Source organism: Ascidiella aspersa, chromosome 9 (genome assembly GCF_963924565.1).
Source record: "Ascidiella aspersa chromosome 9, kaAscAspe10.2, whole genome shotgun sequence".
In the NCBI taxonomy this organism is placed as follows: domain Eukaryota; kingdom Metazoa; phylum Chordata; class Ascidiacea; order Phlebobranchia; family Ascidiidae; genus Ascidiella; species Ascidiella aspersa.
Window position 1 is genome coordinate 802,514 of NC_139455.1, and position 20,671 is coordinate 823,184.

General features: G+C 36.6%; 2 protein-coding genes across 2 annotated transcripts in view; one reads left to right on the forward strand and one right to left on the reverse strand.

Annotated features, from left to right (window-relative positions):
• Positions 1-20,671, reverse strand: part of LOC146131776 (prolow-density lipoprotein receptor-related protein 1-like) — a 78,564-nt gene that overhangs the window by 29,202 nt on the left and 28,691 nt on the right. Inside the window, exons 31-42 of the mRNA XM_083397044.1 lie at positions 20,287-20,412; positions 19,630-19,750; positions 19,163-19,250; positions 18,387-18,596; positions 17,895-18,043; positions 17,248-17,408; positions 16,617-16,712; positions 16,178-16,275; positions 15,812-15,962; positions 14,735-14,921; positions 779-989; positions 9-195 (exon numbers count right to left, since the gene is read on the reverse strand). Coding sequence (XP_083253170.1) covers positions 9-195; positions 779-989; positions 14,735-14,921; positions 15,812-15,962; positions 16,178-16,275; positions 16,617-16,712; positions 17,248-17,408; positions 17,895-18,043; positions 18,387-18,596; positions 19,163-19,250; positions 19,630-19,750; positions 20,287-20,412 — 1,785 coding nt within the window. The remainder of the gene's footprint in view (positions 1-8; positions 196-778; positions 990-14,734; positions 14,922-15,811; positions 15,963-16,177; positions 16,276-16,616; positions 16,713-17,247; positions 17,409-17,894; positions 18,044-18,386; positions 18,597-19,162; positions 19,251-19,629; positions 19,751-20,286; positions 20,413-20,671) is intronic.
• LOC146131777 (uncharacterized) lies at positions 3,381-14,061 on the forward strand. The gene is made up of 12 exons (XM_083397529.1): positions 3,381-3,578; positions 4,290-4,370; positions 6,380-6,562; positions 7,168-7,418; positions 8,004-8,252; positions 8,624-8,755; positions 9,248-9,372; positions 9,750-9,959; positions 10,461-10,949; positions 11,698-11,918; positions 12,448-12,631; positions 13,561-14,061. The coding sequence occupies exons 1-12, from the start codon at positions 3,489-3,491 to the stop codon at positions 13,647-13,649; spliced, it is 2,304 nt and encodes a 767-aa protein (XP_083253655.1). The 5' UTR covers positions 3,381-3,488; the 3' UTR covers positions 13,650-14,061.

Here is a 20,671-nt window from a genome sequence, read left to right on the forward strand (position 1 = left end):
AAACCTACACTGATCATCGTAGACTGCCATGACTCCGAGTAGGTTTAGGAAGGATAGATTCCTCATCACTTGCATATCCCCTCCCGTCCACTTTGAGGCTCGTAATATCTTCTCACGCTGCCAGTCGCTCCAGTATAGGTGGCGCCCTAGCACAGCGAGCGAGAACACGTGGTCCAGGCCTCGGGACAGGATTATCTGTGACGTCACAAGGGTGGTTGTGTTGTTCGAGAATTATTAACAATGCAATGCGAAATTGCACGAAATATTGGCTCAAAGGCTTGTTGATCACTGATTAGTGATTATACTTTGCGTTTTTTCTGTTGTTTGACCACAGTGTTACAAAAAACTAATAATTTTTTTCATAAAAATGTTTATTTTCTTTTTTATTTTCTAATAACCTCTAAATGGCCAGTTTTGTTTTACAATGGATGCGAATTTGCAGGAAATATTGGACTACAAACAGGGTTAAAGAACATCCTTTTTTTGCCGACAGGATCACAAAAGTTACCTGATAACGGGACAGGTGAAAAAATTGAGAACCACTAATTTATTGGGTTATAAAACCTAAACCAACTCTTGAATTGGCCAAAAACACTTTAAATTGAGGTATTGCTCATAATCGGATTAATTTACCAACTTTAACAGTTTAACGTTTAATTTTTATAACAAGGACTTAACTTGAAATTGGCTTGCTCGACTTGGACTTGACTAGAAATTCTCAAAACTTTAACATTAACTATCAACTACGTCACAAGTATTGTTTTAGGGTAATCTCCACCTTTCTGTCCTGTCCATCGAAGTTACATCTTTCGATTTTATCGAGAGTTGCATCTGCCCAGTAGAGCTTACGGGCCACAATGTCGATGGTGAGCGCGTTGGGAGTGCTCACTCCAGTGGTGATTAATTTGACAATGTTCTCGCCGTTAGTGGTCGCCCTCATCACACTAGGTTGCTTGGCGTTCCAATTCGTCCAGAAGATTAGGTTTGGTCTGCGAAATATTTGGTTGTAAGGCTATGAAAACTATGAAAACGGCAGTTAAGGAGGATATTTATACGTTTTTGTAATATTTTATTTGTAAGTGTTTGGTAAATTAGGATTTCAAGAATTCACTATACTCTTAATAAGGTTAATGTCTAGCTCAGTTGGTAGAGCGACGATCCTAGTGAGTGAGTTCGAACCTTACCACAGGCTAGTTTTGCAAAATAGGTTTTGCCAGGCAGCGGTCCTATGATTAAATGTTTATCGACATGCCCTTGCAAGCCGCACTGCGTAAAAAACAAATTTGGTAATCTGAAAATGAAACTGAAATGCAAATGATAAAGGCGACAACAGAAAGCAAAGGTCGCACAACTTCAAGAACAGGGGTTCCCAAACCGGGGTCCGTGGACCCCTGGGGTGACGTAGAATAGTTTTGTGGGTTCATAAAGGCCTTGAAGGCCAAATCTTAGTGCATAATTTAAATATTTTTTTAAAATCATATTCGTTGAATAAAATGCTATGATGGGGAATGATTGAATAAAATGCTATGATGGATGTTGAAGTTAGACGTAGAATGAATATCAAACTCATACAGAAGTAGGTAGTATTTCATGAACGGTTCGAATAATTTTTTACTAATTTTTCCCTGCTGTAGAATTTGCCAAAAAGTAACATCGATATAAGTCAAAGAAAAAACTTTTAAACATCAAAATCCATCGAGAAAATTGCTTCCAGCAAAACGCAGCCTTCAAAGCTTCCAACACAAGAAGTTAAAAGGCGACAACAATAAGAACAACAATCCTTCGCGTTCTTAAGTTCTTGCGAAGATCAAACAAAAGATGCCGGCACAAGGCTTCTGTTTGCTGGTTATTGTCGAGTGGTGGCTACGTAACAATGGGACGTGTGTGACGTCACAATAGGATTCGCGTGGTTGTGATTAGCGGCTGAATGTTTGTTGCAAGTGAGTGAGGAGACAAGAGCTGAGTAAATAAATAAGTTTTGAAGGATGGTTGAAGAAAGTTGAAGTTATAAGATTAATTAAAGTTGTCGACAAATGTTATACTTGTATTTATGTATGTATTAAGATTACAATTTTTTGTGTAACATAAACTGTCGCTACCAGGCGTAATATTAACCAAAAAACAGCTCCTCTGGTAATTATATACTCAAAAAAATACCAAAGGAGCTGTTTTTTGTGTTATACGTCTAAGAGTTTTGCAGTTCGCAGGACAGAGGTCCGAACATGTTTTTACGCAATGCTTCTAAATGTTTTGATTTTTGTTTACGTTTGATTTAAAATAGACAAATTTCGCTCATTTTTTGCTGCTGTTTTTTCAGATGGACGCCAACTTGATTTTATTGTGTTTTTTATTCTGTTACTAATATGTAGGAATGATTTGCGTTATAAAGTTCTTAACTTTGATTTATACTTGCTTATATTTAAAATGTCACAATCGCAGCAAGAATTACCTATAGGTCAGTGGAACAGTGATTGACGTAGAATTATAGTTATGGTACCCATACTTCGGAGGTGCACCTTTCTTCAATTCTAACTACCTAATTCTAGCAACATATTGGTAGGTGTTTGGTGCAGTTTAAGCACAAAATTTAGCACATTGTTGTGTTTGGGCTGTCAGCCGCATAAAGTCAAAGTTGGCTGTATGACGTAGCCCGCCATAACAAAGACGCGACCGCGATCGGTTTGTCGTAAGCGCGCGCGTTCCATTGTTGTCCTGTCCGACAAACACGCTCCCCCCCCACAATCGCGCGAAAGCTCGCGTTACGAAAACACAGAAAGTGGAAGAATGTGCGTCTGTAAAGCGCATTTGTAAGCTGATAGTTTGGTGTCAATTCGTAGCAGCGTATTATATAGGGGTTGGACGAATAAGTTAAGAGTTAAGACCTTTGGGCTATTAAATATTAAAATGACGCACAACGAAAGACCTCGGTATATACAATACTTTTTAGGACAAAGTATTAATTGCTAGAGTGAATAAGGCGAATGATGTCCACGCAAAAGTTTGCAGGGTTGTGTTTGGACAAAGCATTAATTGCTTAAAAAGTAAACTTAAAAAGTGAACTTAAACATTTGTTGCATAATTCCTCAGCTAACCTTCACTCTACTTCACATTGGGATGGCGTGGCGTATTGAAATTTGCAACATACTTCCTAATATTTCTCCCTGGACCACTGCGCATTTTTACGACTGCTTTGTTAATTTTTAGACGGAAGGTGTTTTGGTTGCGATTAATTAGTCATCATGGTGGAACAAAGACAATTAATGTGTCACAAACTTAATTTATATATATATTTACCACTAGGTTTGGATTTTTAATTATATATGTATTTACCCCTGGATTTTCCTTTTTTTTACTTGATTTTTATTTTTACAGTCATTTTAGGGATCTAAGACTTATACTTATAAATGGTGGCACTTATTTGGCTCCCGCTTGAGGTCTATTGCTAGGAACGCTTTGTAACTAAGAGGAGCAAAGAGAAGAGTGGTAGTATGTCGATGACGAGGAAACAGATTGAGGAGGAGGGAAGAGCTCAGGAGATGATGAGAGCAATCAACGACAACAACGTAAAGAAAATTGAGGTGAATATTTTATTATAATAAAAAAACAGCTCCTCTAGAAATTCTAACTGTTAACCAACGCTTCGGAAACCTATAAAATCGCCTTCTGTGACATTTCGCAGAAACGTTGGTTAACAATTACCTGAGGAATTGTTTTTGATTAATATTACTATATGCCTGGTAGCAACAGTTTATATAAATATTTCATGTGACTTTTTATGATCTCACTTTTTGGAAAATTACTTATTATTACACAATAATGCCAACCGCCCGTTCGCGAATGCATGAAGCTAACCTAGAGCTACCATATAACAAGTTGTCTTTTTTAGAAAAATGAATGGTCTTTGAGGACAATAAAAAAATGCCCAAATATCCCAATTTTTGCATTTTGCGTTTTCTTGTTGATGTTTTAACAGAATTATATATATTAGCATAATTAAAAGTTAGGTCAAATTACTTTACAGCAACAAACTGAGTTTATCTGGCATTTAAACTTGCCTTGTTGCGTCTATTTTGTTGTTTGTTTTTTGTTTTTTGCAAAATACGCGCATAACAATCCATACGGAGTGGTAAACAAATTAAATTTTTTGTGCACTTTTAGGTCGAAATTGTACTGTTTTTAGGCAAAGAGGCCCAACTAACCTTAACATTTGTGACTATCATCAAATCTCAATACCGTTAGCTGTCACTGTTAAGGTGCTAATGTAACTTTGTTATGTGACTCAATTGCAGGAAGTTCTTGAAAACACGAAACGTCAAGGAAAGGGCTTCGTTCTAACAAGCAAGTTCTCTCACAGAAGGGGATCCCCCAGGGTAAGCGCCAGTCATGCGTGAATATAACCCTTGACCTTTCTTCAAAGCCAAAATGTACAAGGTGGTAAAATCAGTTCCTTAATGGCGTTTTTTTTAAGTTAAATGATGTATTTAAAGCAGGGTTTCCTAAAAGTTTTTTTAACGCCGACCCCTAAAAATGTTTGGGTTCACATGAATTGCGATAGGCTTGAAATTTTCAGAGATGACGTAATCAATTGACGTTATTAAACAAGTAGACTTAAGAAATCTTATATTTTTTGTCAAAAAAATAAAACTGAAATAAAGCAAATGGTAATTGGGAAGGTGTTTTTTTAAATCAATGAATTTTTGAAAATACTAAAGATTCCTATTAGCCTTCATGGACCCCCTAAAACTACCCCACGTACCCCCCCAAAAAGGGTCCATGGAACCCAGATTTAAAAAGCATAATTTAGAGTTAATTTAGCAACAAGTTACATCGATAGAAGTAAAAATACTTGGTATTTCAAATATACACTTTAAAAGTGTAGTAAAATAAAAAACGAAAATATCCTTGTCGGCAAATCTAACAATACCGTACAAAGTGAACAAAACGGAGAGTTTAAATTATTCATAAAAAGTAAGCCTAGGTTTGTTGACATTTCTCTTTCATAACCTGGCTTTTAAACCCCTCCAAGTTATTGTTATGTACACACAGGTCTGGCTGACAACATTAAACTCGCAAGACAAACACTTGAGCACTTAGTTCAATGCTGAAACGTTCTGACAAACACAAGTGAAATAAAAGCAGGGGCCGAAATGTTGACAAAGCAGATTACAATAAGTCGTGGTTAGACTGGGTATTTCGTGCTGTTATGAGCCTATGGCTAAGCCAAATAAACCACATAACTTTGTAGCCAGGACGACATAATACAGCTGGATGGTTCAGCACTAAACAGCTGCTTTGAACAGTTATCAAAATGTTTGGCTGGTACGACATAATATCTTAACAGTTAAGACTTACCTGTGAGACAAAAATGGGATTTTCTAATGTAATTAGTTAGAACAGATTAAGGTTGGTTGGATATGGTTAGCATAGATATACTTAAATCTGCTTTAAATGTTAATACGAAAGTTTTTCAAATTCAGTCTAGTTACATTACTGAGTTCAATTTAGAAATAAACTATCAGTATAACTTATTCTTAAATTTGACTTCCAAGCTCAGCTATTTAATTGATTCAAAATGAACGAGTTTTACATTCGGTTTCTCTCCATAAATGAATCTATAAGAGAAATAGAATGAACAGGGAAAAAATTCAATGTGTTTTTGAATAACTACGACCAATGCTATTGTATTAAAAAGCATAGGAGCTTAGTACAGGGCTTGTTATGTAACAATGGTTTTATGACGTCAATACCTAGGCACACAGTCAAGTAATTTATTTTCAGGACTTACATTTTTTTAGAAAGAGGTTTTATACAAAAACGTTAGACGTATGGTGCAAGAAACTTGAATTCTGTGTCAGTTTGTCAGATGGAGTGACGGGAAAAGGCCGGCACAGCAACATGAGGCACACCAAAAGATGCACAGGCTTCAGAAAGATGAGGTTTAGAGACCGACTGAGAAAAACTTTGCGCTGTTTTCGCAGGGTAACTAAGCAGTTAAACTTAAAAAGAATTTGTGTTTAGACGTAGAATGAATATCAAAGCCCATACAGAAGTAGGTAGCGTATTGTGAACTACAATTTATTTTGATATCTACTCAGCTTAAAAAACACAAGAGTTAGAAAATAGATTGTGTGTTTTTTAGGAAAAAAAAATTAGTTTTATACAAAATCTTTTTCAGACATTTGGTTAAAAAATGTCAGGTTTGCAGTTAATAAACTAGTATTTTTTATACAAAATGGTTGATTTTGAAAGGTTTTAATCAAAAACACAGATTAGGGCCAATTTCCAAGTTCAATACGATTTTCATCATTTTTTTTGTTTTTGACCAAAATACAATTTTCACCAAGTTTTGATTTCAATAATTACCCTTGGTAACTTTTAGGGTCATGCAAGGTCACCACCCCATCAACCCCACATGCCAATGGTAGTTGGCTCACCCATCGGATCACCCCCACCATCAAGAAAATCAACCCCATCACCAAGTAGGGGGCTTTCACGTAGAAAGAAAAGTGGAAAAAAGAAGATTTACCTCACAGAGATCAAGCAAACTGAAAGACCAGGCAAGGTAAATGTAAAGGACTGTGTATTGAAAAGCTAAATTTTAAAGTAAATTAATTTGAATTGATTTATTCATTGAAAATTTACACTGTTTTTTTAAAGGTCTTTTAAATTAATTTTTTTTTGTTTTTTTTTTTTAAAAACAAATCTGTCCTGTGTTTTTCTTGAAAAGTTTTTTAAAAATCTATGTTTTTCAAAAGGCTTTGAATTAGTTTGAATTGATTTGTTTATTGAAACGTCTTTGCAAACACTGTTTTACAAAAGTTTTTAAATGGTCATTGAATTTATTTTAAGTGCAGCTTAAGCTATATGTAAAAAAAAGTGTCATTGTAAAACCAATTTTTTAACTGTTTGGTATTCTGTTGATTATTGTACTGCAATTTCAACTGCTTCATGGACCTCCTAAGCTTACATACCCCTAAAAGGGTCAACATAATACCGTTTAAGACCCTTTACCAAAGTAGCCAAAGCAGTAAATGACAGAAGCATTAATTTGTATCTTCTAGCTTAAATTTTATCAATATTGTGATCAAAAACTGAAAAAAGAAAGGGTTGAATATAAAATGTTGGAATGGAAGAAAGAAAAAATCATTCCTGAAATCTTCTTCCCAGGTGGACATGGCGATACAGAGCGACGAACTTGACCCCGACCAAATGTTCCCCTCCCCCCCTCCCGTCACCCCCGAGCAGCGGTCCGAGCATGGCGATGATGACGTCACAAAGGGAGGGAGCAAAGAGGAGGAGATAACGTCTTCAGTGAGAAAGGAGCCTCCAACTGCTCCGGTTGAAGAGAGTCCTTCTTCGGTGGTGGATGAAGAGGTTGTGGAGTTGTCGAAGAGGTGGAAGAAGGAACGGAGGATCAGGTGAAATATTCAACATCCGAGACCAGGAGAAGATGGGGATAATTATTTATATATTCATGAAACTTATAAGTACCGGAAGCTTCTGTTTAGTATAACATGCCTGGTAACAATATGTATTCATAAAGCTCAGCTTGGCTTAATTTCAGTATTTTGGGTCACTTCACTTTGCCTATGTATATATATGTATACTGATATTGATATTAATGTTTATATATATTTCTTAAACTCAGCAATCAAACTGCTACTTGAAATTTTAGCTTATTATAATGAGAATTTTTTTGTTTGATGACTTATTTTTTTCCTAAAAATAGCTCATTTTTTATTTTTTACATTCTCTTTTTTCAAGGGTTTTCAGTTTTACCGGATAAAAAAAATGGTAATATCCTGGAATGTACAAATGCAAATTGTTTTTTATTAAAAAAGTTGTTTTACAAATATATTAAAAAAACTTAAAAAAAAACGAAAACACACAAATTAAAAAAAAAGTTTATACGCCTCAAAAAACACTTTTGAAAAAACGTACAATTTCAAAAAGGCTTAATAACTTTAAATTAAAAAAATATATTAAAATTTTATAATTCACAGCTCTGCGAAGTTTGCGCGTCTCGGCATCGGGAAGCGGCCCCCACAATTCCGGGTAATCCCTCGACCCCAGCCCAAAGCAGTCAAGGCCCCAGGGGAAAACCCGGAACCCCTGGCCTCGAATATCTTCGTCACTAGGGTCCCCAAGCAGGGGGGCAAGATAAAATCCCCCTTCTACACCCAGGTTGATATTCCTGAGGGTGCACTACCCGGTGACGTCATAATGAAGTTCGAAACCCAGGGCTACGAAACGTAAGTGACGTCATATTTAATTTGAAATAGCAAGACTAGATGTTTAAACAAAGTTTAAAATTTAACTTTGCCAATTTTATGGCTGGTGGAAATTGTCAGGATTTATAAATTTAAAATGTATTTCGCTTTGTGTAATGATTTAGGGAAAATAAAAGAGAAATATATGTAAAAATTCTGCACTGGAAAAATAGAAATAAGTGTTTTTTCTAAGAGAGATAGATATAATATTTTTACTGAAAAATTTTTTTTTTAAACAATAATGCGCTATATAAAAAAATAATAAAAAAAATTTCACCAGGTTATGCAGAATCGCATATTAAAAAAAAGAGTTGTTTGTTTTTGTTTTGTTTAGTAATTTATGCTTGTTTTAGAACAAAGTTGGAGCTTGGTGATGACGAGAAGTTGTGCAGCTACATCGTCGACATCGACCTGAACCCCCTCACATATTGTTTGCAGAGGGAGGCCACAGTGCGCATGCGCATACTAAAGGAGTGCGTTAACAGGTGGGAAGATAATAAAAACTCTAACCATGCTTTGTAGATGTTTTAGCCTAATATTGACTGGACAGTTTAAACTGACAATTGATTTCATGTTTATAAGAAACCATTATACACCAATACCTGCTCGGAATATATTTTCATTTTAATAAAACATAATTTGGAGCATAGTGGTTACAGGCTTTGATTCGACGTATTGGGAACATCGAAGTCCATACAGAATAGATGGCATTATAAACGTTTCCAATAACTTTTGTTTTCATTTTAAACATCGTAAGGCTTTAAAAAATTATTTAATACAACAAAATATAAAAAACAAATCATTTCAATGGTTTTTTAATCTTGGACTTGAACTATTTTTGATTTGAGACGATATATTTGAAATAGCGCTTGACTTTATCTATAAGGAAAAGTCAGAGCTTTAAAATATTAAGCAGCTTGCATTTACCTAACTTTAAGTACGCGAGTATATCTCAAAGTGACGTTACGTTTTTTTAGGCAAGATGACGTCATCGTGATTACGTCACGCCACTTCAGCTGGCAGAGGATTGCGGCTAGGATTGAGACGCGAGAAGTGAATGGGGATAATCATTATTACGCGGTCGCCGACACACAATACCTGGGTGAGTTGGTTCGGGTTTGGAAACAAAAGGTCGAACTTGACCTTTTGAGTTAATTGTTTGACTGGTTAACATTTGGTTTTAGGGTTATTTAGTTTTTTTTCGTTATTTCTTTAAATTTCATTTTCTAACGCAACCCCATATTCTCTCCCAGTTGTAAATCCTTCTTAACATTTTAAACATCTATTTTATTCACAATTGCAATCCGTTTGAAACCACAGACTCGGGTAAAACCACAGACCCAGTCGCTATTTTTATCCCTGTCGACACAAACGGTAGTAGATAATAAACACAGGAGCAATGGTTAATTTTGTTCTAAATATTTTTAAAGAGCACAAGTTAGGCTTATAGTGAGTTGCTGAACATTTATTTGTTTTCAGGTAAATTCGCGGTCATTACTTCCGGTCGCGCCGACCGTTTCGTTATGACGTCAGCAGGTGGTTTGTTTGAGTCGACAATCGATCCTGACGTCACAATGCGTGTGGGGGAGGGATCGGTGAGGGGTGTTGACCACTTGGTGGAGCTGCGTGTTGTGGGGGTCAGGGACGAAGCGGTTTTGAGGACGAGCAAGCAGATCGAAAATGTGAAAGGTAATTTGGGACTAGGGACTATATACAAGTTCTTTTTTAAATAATAATCGAAGTATATTGAAAGCGGGCAAGGTAATAAGTTTTTTTTATTTTTTTAATAAATAAATTATGTTGAAAACGTTTAAGCTAAATGGGAAATTGCTATCTACAAGTTTTTTTGCTTGTTTTTCATTTTAGGAAAAAATAAAAGAAAAAATTAAAGGTTTTGAAGTAGTCAATTACTAATTTTTTAATAAATATTTAAATTATATTAAATGTGTGCAAGTTGGAAGCAGTTGAGATTGTTTTGTTATTTTTTAATAAAAATAGTAATTATATTAAACTGTGCAGAGTAAGAGGGATTTGGATATAACTAACTAAGTTTTTGATAAGTGTTTCAAAGAAGTTATCACATAAACATAAAGACATATATCAACCATGTGCCAGTATTTTTTTAAAGATGTATTAAAGTAACGTCCAGACATATGGCTTTTCTGCACCATGTGACACTTTTCCCCACAGAAACCGCAGGAAGCCTTGTTGCCAGTAGCGCCTACATCGACATCACCAAGGACACAATGGGTCGATCCGGTCTGCTACAAGACGGCACACAACTTCCCAAGCGCGTCACACTAGCCGTTCCCATGACAGCGGTTGCCAGGCGACCAGCGAGCGATGACGTCATCAGCAAATGGGCGGCGGCGCCGACTCTAAAAGTGATGCGACGGTCTAAGGCCGAACCCGGAATTCTGCGGGGATCCTGGGAAGAAATCACGGCGGAACAAAAACAACTTCTCGATCCCGTTTCAATCCAAGATGGCGGCGTGGCGCTGATTGACGCGCGCGTTCCCGGCGAGTTTCTGCTTCTATTGTTCGACGCTGACGTAACTTCCGGCGCGGGCGGGCCGCAGCGCGATCTGGGTGACGTGTGCGACGCGTTGCTAGGCAACAACAGGCGACACCGTGCGGTTTTTATGATGCACCAGAAAGTGGAAAAGCCAGAAATCGTCAGTAAGTGTTTCATCGACGTTTTACTCTTATTTGCGTTATGGATTAAAGTGAATAGATCTTAAAGAGAAAAAACGGGTGAACATGTGTTTGCACTCCAGATGGGAAAAAAGTTTTTCTATATAATGTGTGCGTTATCGTTGTCCAGTACAACTCCGGGTTTGGTCACAGAATACATATTTTGTATTTATACATTTTAGTTTCTAATACGGGTTCTTGATCTGTCCCAAATAAGGCCAATAAAGCCTGCTTTGCTTGCACTACAATCGTGATCAGGATGACTGAAAAGTCTTTCCCGAAATGAATAGAAGTTATAGGATGGGGAACCGGGAAAAATCTGAACTGGCCGCCAAGAGTGTATCTTCGCATTGCTTACTTTGTCGAGCAGAATATTGTTGACATAGTTAAAAAAGCACTAAAATAGTACGAAAAGTGTTTTTCTACCTGCATTTTTGTATTGTTCTGTTTAAGCACTTTTAACTTTAAACAATTACAAACAATTCAGTACTACTTTTTATGAAACTATGTCCATGCCTCTAAGAAAGAAAATTTCCTTTGGTACAAAGCCGAGTCAATAAATGACGTCATTAACCTCAAACCAATTTATCAAACAGGAAAACCGGATTTGTGCTAAATTTTTTTTGAAAAAGAAAGCTTTTTCTATAGAGAAATGTTTACCAAATCTCGATAAAATCGCGTCACTAAATGACGTCATTCGATAAATCACCAGGGAAACCCCCTTTTATTCCAGGTGTCCACGTAGTTCCGGAGCACGCGGCCGACAGAATTCACGCCCAGATGGCCAAGACCGAGGAATGGCGTACTACTGACGTCACCACTTACCGCAGTGACGTCATGTTGCTAGGGGAACGCGAAGTTGTGGATATGAGGTTCAGGGAGGGATTCCGTACCACGGCGAACCAAATCGCACCTGAGCTGCAGTTTAACAGCAGAAGGTGGCAAGGATATCAGGTGCGTGTGCACTTAATTACACCTAAGTATCAGGTGCGTGTGACTTAAGTATTAGGTGAGTATCAGGTGAGTGTGACTTAAGCATCAGGTGAGTGTGACTTAAGTATTAGGTGAGTATCGGGTGAGTGTGACTTAAGCATCAGGTGTGTTTGACTTGAGTATCAGGTGAGGGTTACTTAAGTATCAGGTGAGTGGTGTGTGTGACTTAACTTGAGTGCACTAAGTAACTGTTTTTAAATGACTTTACCTGCGGGCACTTAACTAAATGTCTTTTATTTAAATGACTGGACTTAAGTGCATTTAAGTAACAGTTTTTAAATCGCTTGACTTGAACTAAATATTTTGTAGAAATTACTTTATTTTAGACAATTAACAAAAAAAAAAAACTAATTTTAGGTATTTCAATTGAAACATTTGTGCCAAAAATGGGTAATTTATTTAATCTGTAAAAAAATAAAAGCGTCCAAGATAATTTCTCCTTTGTCGTGAAATAAATTTAAATCGCCTAAAACTTTCTATTTTTTCTCAGTTCCAACTTGAAGCCAGCGACGACGCTTTTGCTACGGGAGACGCCACCATTAGGGGCGCCATTGAGTTCGTGGTGAGGCGAGGTGATGACGTACCACCTACGTCACACACCTGTTACGTCACAATAGCGAGGGACAACGTCAGACCGTACAGACCGACGGTGATTGTACGGCCGATGCCAAAAGGTGAATAATTGTTTCACGTATCTACGTTGGGGCTTTATAGATTATACCAATAGTTCGATTATTACTTATCCTCTATTTTTTATGTCCGGTTACTCATTGATATCGGCATAATAGATTGGTGGGAGATTATCGCCTAGTCTAGTTTTACATACTTATTTCACGTAAGCCACAATATTTCGCAAAAATTTGCCTTGAGCGTTGAAAAGCTAATTATTTTGTTCAGTTGTTAAGTTACACACTTCTGACAAAAATATTTTTTAAGTTACCAACGCTACCTTAAACTGCTTACCATTTTAAAAATATGGACATCAATCAGTTATCGAATTGGCATTGACACCACCCTAGTATATGCCTTGTTTTGGAAAATCGACTGCGATACGGTTCTATCGTACCCTATAGTTATGAAAAGCCATGATAATAGCGCATAATTCCCTTTAGATAGCATCAATCATTTCAAAATGTCAAAAAAATCTGGTATCAGGTATCAACCAATATTATCGTACACTAATATTTGATACAGCAGTGTCAGCAGTGCTTATTTCCAATAGCCGTGATACAATTTTAACAATACACAATTGTATATTCCGTGTAGTGTCAGTGTCCCATAGTGAAGGGGTTCTACAACTGGGCTCCATAAAGGCCTAATTGAAGTGTTAGTTTATATTTGAGAAGTAAACAATTTTTTAAAGCAATTAGTTTAAATAAAAATAAAACGGATTTGCACTGAATGTATTTAGACTCTACTTCACTTTCACATTTTTGGACCGAAATCAACAGATTTATGATGTCTATTTGTATTGTGACGTGTGAAATCATTTTTAAAATTTCTTGCCTACAGTAGTCCACGCTAAGCAAAAAAAAAAATTAGGGGTCCGCGGTAGAAGAAGTTCCCCTGCTGTAAGTGTCTTTAACAACACACAACCTTCTAGTGTCGGTGGTTCGTGAATACAAACTCAAATGGCTCAAGAATCTTTCGGCCGCTGAGAAGGAAAAATACAAGGGAATCAACCAGCCGTAACCAATGACCAACTGACCGTGACGCGAGTCACTCAAGTGTATCGCACGTCATCCAAAATAACTATGGCGTCACATATTGTCACCACCGCTCGTAGCACTTTATTAAATGCTTTAAAAGTGGCGTCATGCCCATGAATTGGCGTTTAAATTTTTATAAAAAAATGTACATTTTTTAACACACAAAAACATTTACAATAAAATAAGTTTTTTGATTTTTTTCACTAAAAAAATAATAGGTTTATTTTAATAAATAAAGCAGATATTAATTTGACCACAATTGTGCAGCTACAGTGTACTTATTTCAAATAAAGAAATCTAAATACAAGTTTTATAAAACTGTGATTTAAGCAACTTAAGACTAGTTATATTTTACTTTTCTGCGCATATTATAAGTTCTTTCTCCACTGTGCACTTACTGCTTGCTTGTTCATTACTTTGTAGAATATTTGTTGCATCCTTAAAACGCTTTGAACAAATACACTATTGAGATTTATAAACGTATGTGAAAGGAATTATAATGATCGGGAAGTTTAAATATTACTTATTTGACTCCTCAATTTTTTAACTGGATGTCAAGCTGCCAACGCTAAACGAACAACGTGATGCTTCCAATTCGAACGACAACCACCAGAAAAAACAAGCTTCGTAGCTGAGGGAAAGCACCGATATAGGTCGCGACCCAAATTTGTGTTTACGTTTGATTTATCGACTGCAGTACTAAATATGCTTACCAACTCGCGGTGGAGTCGAACTCACGACCTCAGGAACTTTAACAACAAGCATTAGCAGTGCCTACCTAGCCAAAAAGTTACCACTGACAAAAACAAACTCGCGGTGGAGTCGAACTTACGACCTTTGGAACTTTACCAGCAACAAGCATTACTTACCTTTGGCATTCTCACAACACGGGAGCCCTAAGAAACTAAATTCGCGGTTGGGTTGGAACTCACCACCTCTGGAACTTAACAACAACAAGCCTTAGCATTGCTACCCGCTAAAACAGAGTGAGAACCACTGAGCAAACTAACTCGCGGTGGGGTTCGAATTCATGACCTCTGGAACTTCAACAACAGTAAGCAAACCTACCTTTGGCATTCCCAGAGAACGAGAGCTCTCAGTTTATCTTCAGGAGCCTGAGGTGGAACAATGATGAGTTTCTTGGTGGAGTTTGGGTGGGAGAGATACAATCGCATCACTTGTCGGTCGTCGAAACTCGTCCAGTAGAGGGCGTCCTGACCGCGGTGGTAAGCCATCCCTTCAACCGTTCCAACATCTGTATAAATATTAAAAAAACAAAAAAACTGTTTCAACGTCTGTATAATATATAGGGGGTTAGAAAGTGTTTTAAAGCAGATATTTAGACATCTAAAAACAAATTAACTATTTAAACGAGGCCAATACTATCTTAATTAATTTGTCAGCCGTTTTGCTATACGACGAAAAAGGTTGTCATCTTTTTATGAACGACAACAGTGCCAAGTATCGGACAAGAAACGATAACAAGGCAGTAAGTATCGGACAAGAAACGATAGCAATCTAGCAACATTTAAACAAGCACGGGTACCACGGAGGCAAGTATCGGACAGGTAACGATTCAGAACCAGTAAGTATCGGACAGGTAACGATTCAGAACCAGTAAGTATCGGACAGGTACCGATAACAAGGCAGTACGTATCGGAAGAATTCCGATAAAAAATCAGCAAGTATTGGGAGAGTACCTATACACCCTAACAAGTATCGAACATGTTGAGATTAACAGTGAGCTTGCTAAACCGTATTTTTATGGAAGTACTTTATGACCGATTTAATTGTGTGATCATTCTATGACTTGCGGTCAAAGGTCACTGAGCACATGGTGCCTTGACATTGTAGTTGTCCTTACGGCAGTTGGTGTTACTACCTTGTCGCGGTAGGAGCTCATTTTGTTAGTTGCTTGTAAGTGTTTGGCAATGATGTTTAACTTACTGATTCTGTTTCTGTTTTATTAACATTGTTTTGTATTCTAGTTGAATAAGGAATCCACTTGTTTAAGCCTTTTCGTGTTTTAATAAATTCCTGTACGTGTACACTGATAAAGACTTCAGTATCGGATCGGATCCATTAGTTTTCAGAACAAGTACCGCTACCACCCTAGCAAGTATCAGACGACAATATACCGCCTACCTTTAGCGACAGGTTTCCTGTTCGGAGTTGATCTTCCCTGTTCCTTCATGTCGATCCAGTAAATGTTGCTCCGCACGATGTCGCTATAGAACACGCGACGACCGTGGTAGTCCATCGCCATGGCAACGATCGAACGCATCACTTTCGGGTTCTTAAAAAAAACAACTAGCGTGAGATTTGAACTCGTAACCTTTGGAAATTGCGAGAAGTGCTTAACGGAATGGGGTTTTACTCTCCAGAAATGTGTGCAGTTCAAGAAGTTCCGGCCAACGTATTAAAAGCTGCTCAATTCAAATAAGTCATAATTTTATCTAAAAGTCGTAATAATTATAACTATTTGCAAAACGTATAATTCCTGCTGATCACCTCAATTAGTGGGAATGGTTCGTTTAGATCGTGAGGATTGTAAACGTTGATGCTTCGAATCACGGTTCGTGAAGAATAGAGAACATACTTGTCGAAAGCTGGTGGAAAGTATCGGAGTTAAAGCAGATTAAAATTAAATGAAAAAATTTTACAATTTCTGCTAAAGAAAAGGTAAATTGGCTAATCTCCTATATCTAAAGTTTCTTAAAATCAGAGTAACAGCACCTACAGTTTGTAATATTAAGAGGAGAAATATTAAAAAATATGCTATAAAATACTTCCTTTTCAAATAAGATGAAATTTTACCGTTAGAACTCGTAAAACATAGGCTGAACAAAAATAACCTAAATTAGTTTTGTATGGGACAAGTTCTACAGTAATTTTGTGACATAAATGCAAGATCGATAGTTTTTAACATTTCAATAAAATATGACGTCACCTTTGCAAGTTTTATTGTCGGTGTTGAGCATTCCGTATGCGCATGCGCACTTCGTCTCGTTTCCCCCGAGATAAAAACAAAGTTGCTCGCAACCCCCTGGAAATAAAAGTGGATCTTCATAAAAAACAAACATTAAAATCAGGTTTTTGCTTGTCAACCGTATCTCAGCTAACGTATATATAAACCACAAAGAAAAAAATATCGTTTTTTTCCTTACTCGTAAACAGAAAAACTGAAACTGTGGCCTTTGTACTATTTTATCTAGCTTTTACATTTTGACCTTACGTTTAGCTTTTTCAATACTCAGTTTTTTTTTCGATGCTTGATGTTTTTAATCGAAAAGAATGGTCGTTCGATATAAAAATTACCTCGAAATGTATCAAAATATAAAAATTCGCTTGATTTTTCAGTAATAATTACGCTTCGATAGTAAACCTTTAATAGTTTGGTCGAATCGTTTTTCAGTAAACGAAAGCGCTAAGTTTAACCTCACATGGCTAAAATGCCAACTTTAATTTGGTATCGGATCGGCACCGATACGACCATAGTATCGGACAAGTACCGATACTACCTTTTAATATCGGATGTTGTATGTGATCTAATAATATATTACGTCTGTATCCAACCTCACCGTTCTTAGTCGTGTTTGTGTCTGCGCACAAGTTGGTTCCCAGTTGTCGTTCAGGACTGTAAGCCACGATGTCGTTGAGTCGATAAGATAGAAGCTTCCTCAACCATCGAAGTGTGTTGCTGCTCAGGTCGTAGCTACTCACTGAACCACCCAAGTACTGGCTGCAAAACAACATAAGATTATAAGACTAAAATAATTAGGGGATTTTTTTTAGGTTTTTTTAGTGAAATTTCAAGAAATTAATAATTTTAATTTTATACTTCGTAAATGTTTAATTTTTTTCTACTGTGGGGCAAAAAAAATACAGATTTCATCAATAATGCTCAGTGTATACCTTCCTCTCTTTTTAATCGTTATCATTTTTCATAAATAAGGAGACAAATAATATCGTTTCAGTTTAAATAATGTTTGAAAAAAATAGGTGAGTGTAAAAACAACATAACAAGTGTAGGTGTATTTGTAGAATCTTCCAATACAAATTAATATTTACATACAATTTTACAATTGCTCAAGAATTATTTTAAAGACTTATTTAAGGATTTATAATAATGCCTTAAGTCTTATTTACAGATTCTTTCAATACACTTATAATGCCTTAAGACTTGACTTATTTAAGGATTTTTGGAATACAACTTATAATGCCTCACCTGTCTGTCCAGTATAGGAACCCTTTAAAGTAAGTAATCCCGTAGGTTCTGGATTGATTAGATGAGATCACTGTCCTTACGTTGTTTCCATCGATGTCAGAAGATTGGATCTGGTCGCTTTTAGCATCGCACCAATATAGAATGTCGTTCTGACAAGTAAATAAACTTTTTTTTTACTACAACAATATTAAATCCAAATACTCTCCACTTTACTTGTATGGTACGTTCGCATTGGTAGTTTTAAAAAATGTTATTAAACCATAAAAACAATTCTAGCTATTATTTTTTCTAAATAAAAAATATCAACAAAAAATGTTATTGATTGATTGATTTTTCAGGGTAAAAATCGCCGCATATAAACGCAAATCATGGCTGTTATTCCTACATTATACCACCCTAGTATTGCCCGTGTGCCGAACCTGTCATTGGGCAGGGGATATCGGCTCCAGTACGATAATACCGGGCATCTCTACTTGTCGTTATGTGACTCACCTCATAATCAACGGTGAGCCCGTTAGGCCACCCGAGGTTGCTTACGATTTGTCTCGCCCACGAACCATCAAGCCTCATGCGTATTATACTGGCCTTCTTTCCCCAATCTGTGGCGAATAACAAACCGCTGGTTGGATGGACTGAGATTGCGCGGATGCGATCCCCACCTTTGTAGATTGTGTAAGGGAATGAGCCGTTGAGTCGAATAACCTGAAATTAAGGTATTTTTCAATGCTTTGAATGTAAATTTTAAGCACTTCTTGTGGGTCGTGGACAAGATTTATAGGGTCCAGGCCTAATTGAAATCTTAGTGTATAACTTAAAATACGAAATATTTTTTTTAACGAATCAAGAAGATATTTTTTAAGCTTTGGAATTATTAATTTTGAGCAGGGGTTTTTAAACTGCGGTCCGTGGACCCATTTGTAAATACGTGGACTAGTTTTAGGGGTCCAGAAAGGCTTACTTAATATCCTATACTCGTGTTTAATTTAATAATAAATATAGAATTTTTTTTAGAAGAAAAAGTATAATTGAAAAAACACTTGGGCGCCTTCTTCGGACATGTATCAAGACTATATTTTAACTGTCACGTTTGTTGGACTGAAACAAGCGTGTCTTAGGTCTACTACTTTTATGACGTCATCTACAAAAAAATCATGCCGACCCTGGTTCACGTCACTTTCGTCAACAAAACAAACAAATATTGCCATTGTGGTCTACATTAGCTAAAATGTTGCCATCAAAGAGATCCGCAACAACATTGTTCAACTTACTTTGATGAGATCCAAGCCTGGGTCAGTCCAATAAAGGTTCCCAGCAATCCAATCAACAGAAATCCCCTCGAACCGCTCTCCCGTCTGTCTGCAAATTAATACAAATATATCAAGTAGTTGTACAGAGGGGTTTAATGATAACAAGCATTTTGTTCTTGTAAACGTAATTTGTAGTAACAAAAAACGAAGGAATTTTAAACAGCGACTTCTGCAAAATATTTCCAATCGTTTTAACCTTTTTTACAAAAGTGAGCAATTTTTATACAGACTGAATTCCTACTTTTTGTGAAAATTAAAACTTTAATTAATTTGTTCTTCAATTAAAGATTTACAAAAATCCACCTTTTTACTCACTTCATTATTAAAATAAAGAAATACGACATTGATTCTATTTCGAATGTTCAAAGTACAATATCCGACAATTAAGTCCAAATGTGACGTGGTATTAAACACATGACGTCACTAACCTCGAGCCGAGATCGCGTTGTGTGACGTAATGCGAGTAGATGACCCATTGTGACGTGCTGTCACGTGATCCACCCTTAATGAGGCTTGTAGCTGTGTCGATCCAAACAATCGTGTTATTCTCTGCAACGAATTAACAACACTGTTCAATATGACGCAAACAGTCGCAGGTGATGTTAAGACTGTTTTTCATTCGAATTAGGAAACTGATAATGCCTATTCATAAGGCGAAATACATATTTCTGTAAAATTTTAAGAAATGATTTTGTGTTTTATACATGTTAGGTTTGACAGCATCTGATACGATAACAAGAATCTTTATTTTACATGTTATTGTCTGCGGGAGATTCCCTACTTCCGTAAGTACTTCAGTTTACACACACATGTGTTTTTCATTTACTGGATACTTTAATAGTCTAATGTAGGTTCCTTTTAGTATGAAGTCGCTCTATAACTCTTTGTACTGAAGGTTGCAGCAGGCAACGGTACTATGATTGCTTCTCGACTTGCTCCACTCTGAGCCTGTGTAGCTCAGTTGGTAGAGCAATGGTCCCGGTATGACCGAGGTCGTGAGTTCGAACTTCACCACAGACTATGAAACCTGATCTTAATCACGTTAATTTATGTATGAAACATTTAGTTTTCTTGGAATAACTCACTCGCATAGAAATCAACTCCAGTGGGTAATAGTTGTGTGGTAATTGGAACCAAAGCGTCAGCGTCGCTCTCCATATCCACCCCAGCTATTATGTGGTCGTTGGAATATACCAGGAAGTCACGGATCACTATAATGATATGGAAGCGTAAGCGTTGGTCAAAAACACTTTCCGAGGGGCTAGACCAGAGTTGTTAATAAACACATATGTGTGTTTGTGTGTATCTTTCATTCGGTGTTTTTTTTTTAACCAACTAAAAAGTGAAAGGAAAGTAAGGGGACTGAATCTTGAAAAAAATCAATTTGTCAAAAAAACAACAATTTGTCACACTTAATTTCCAGTTTATAGATTATCAAGTTGGTTTGTAAACATAACTCAGAAACAAAGT

Bases quoted from the DNA above. Each gene is read 5' to 3' on its own strand.
- LOC146131777 (XM_083397529.1), top strand. From the start codon at position 3,489: ATGTCGATGACGAGGAAACAGATTGAGGAGGAGGGAAGAGCTCAGGAG. The intron at 4,371-6,379 runs GTAAGCGCCAGT...GGTAACTTTTAG, and splicing joins ACAGAAGGGGATCCCCCAGG to GGTCATGCAAGGTCACCACC. The intron at 9,373-9,749 runs GTGAGTTGGTTC...ATTTGTTTTCAG, and splicing joins CGCCGACACACAATACCTGG to GTAAATTCGCGGTCATTACT.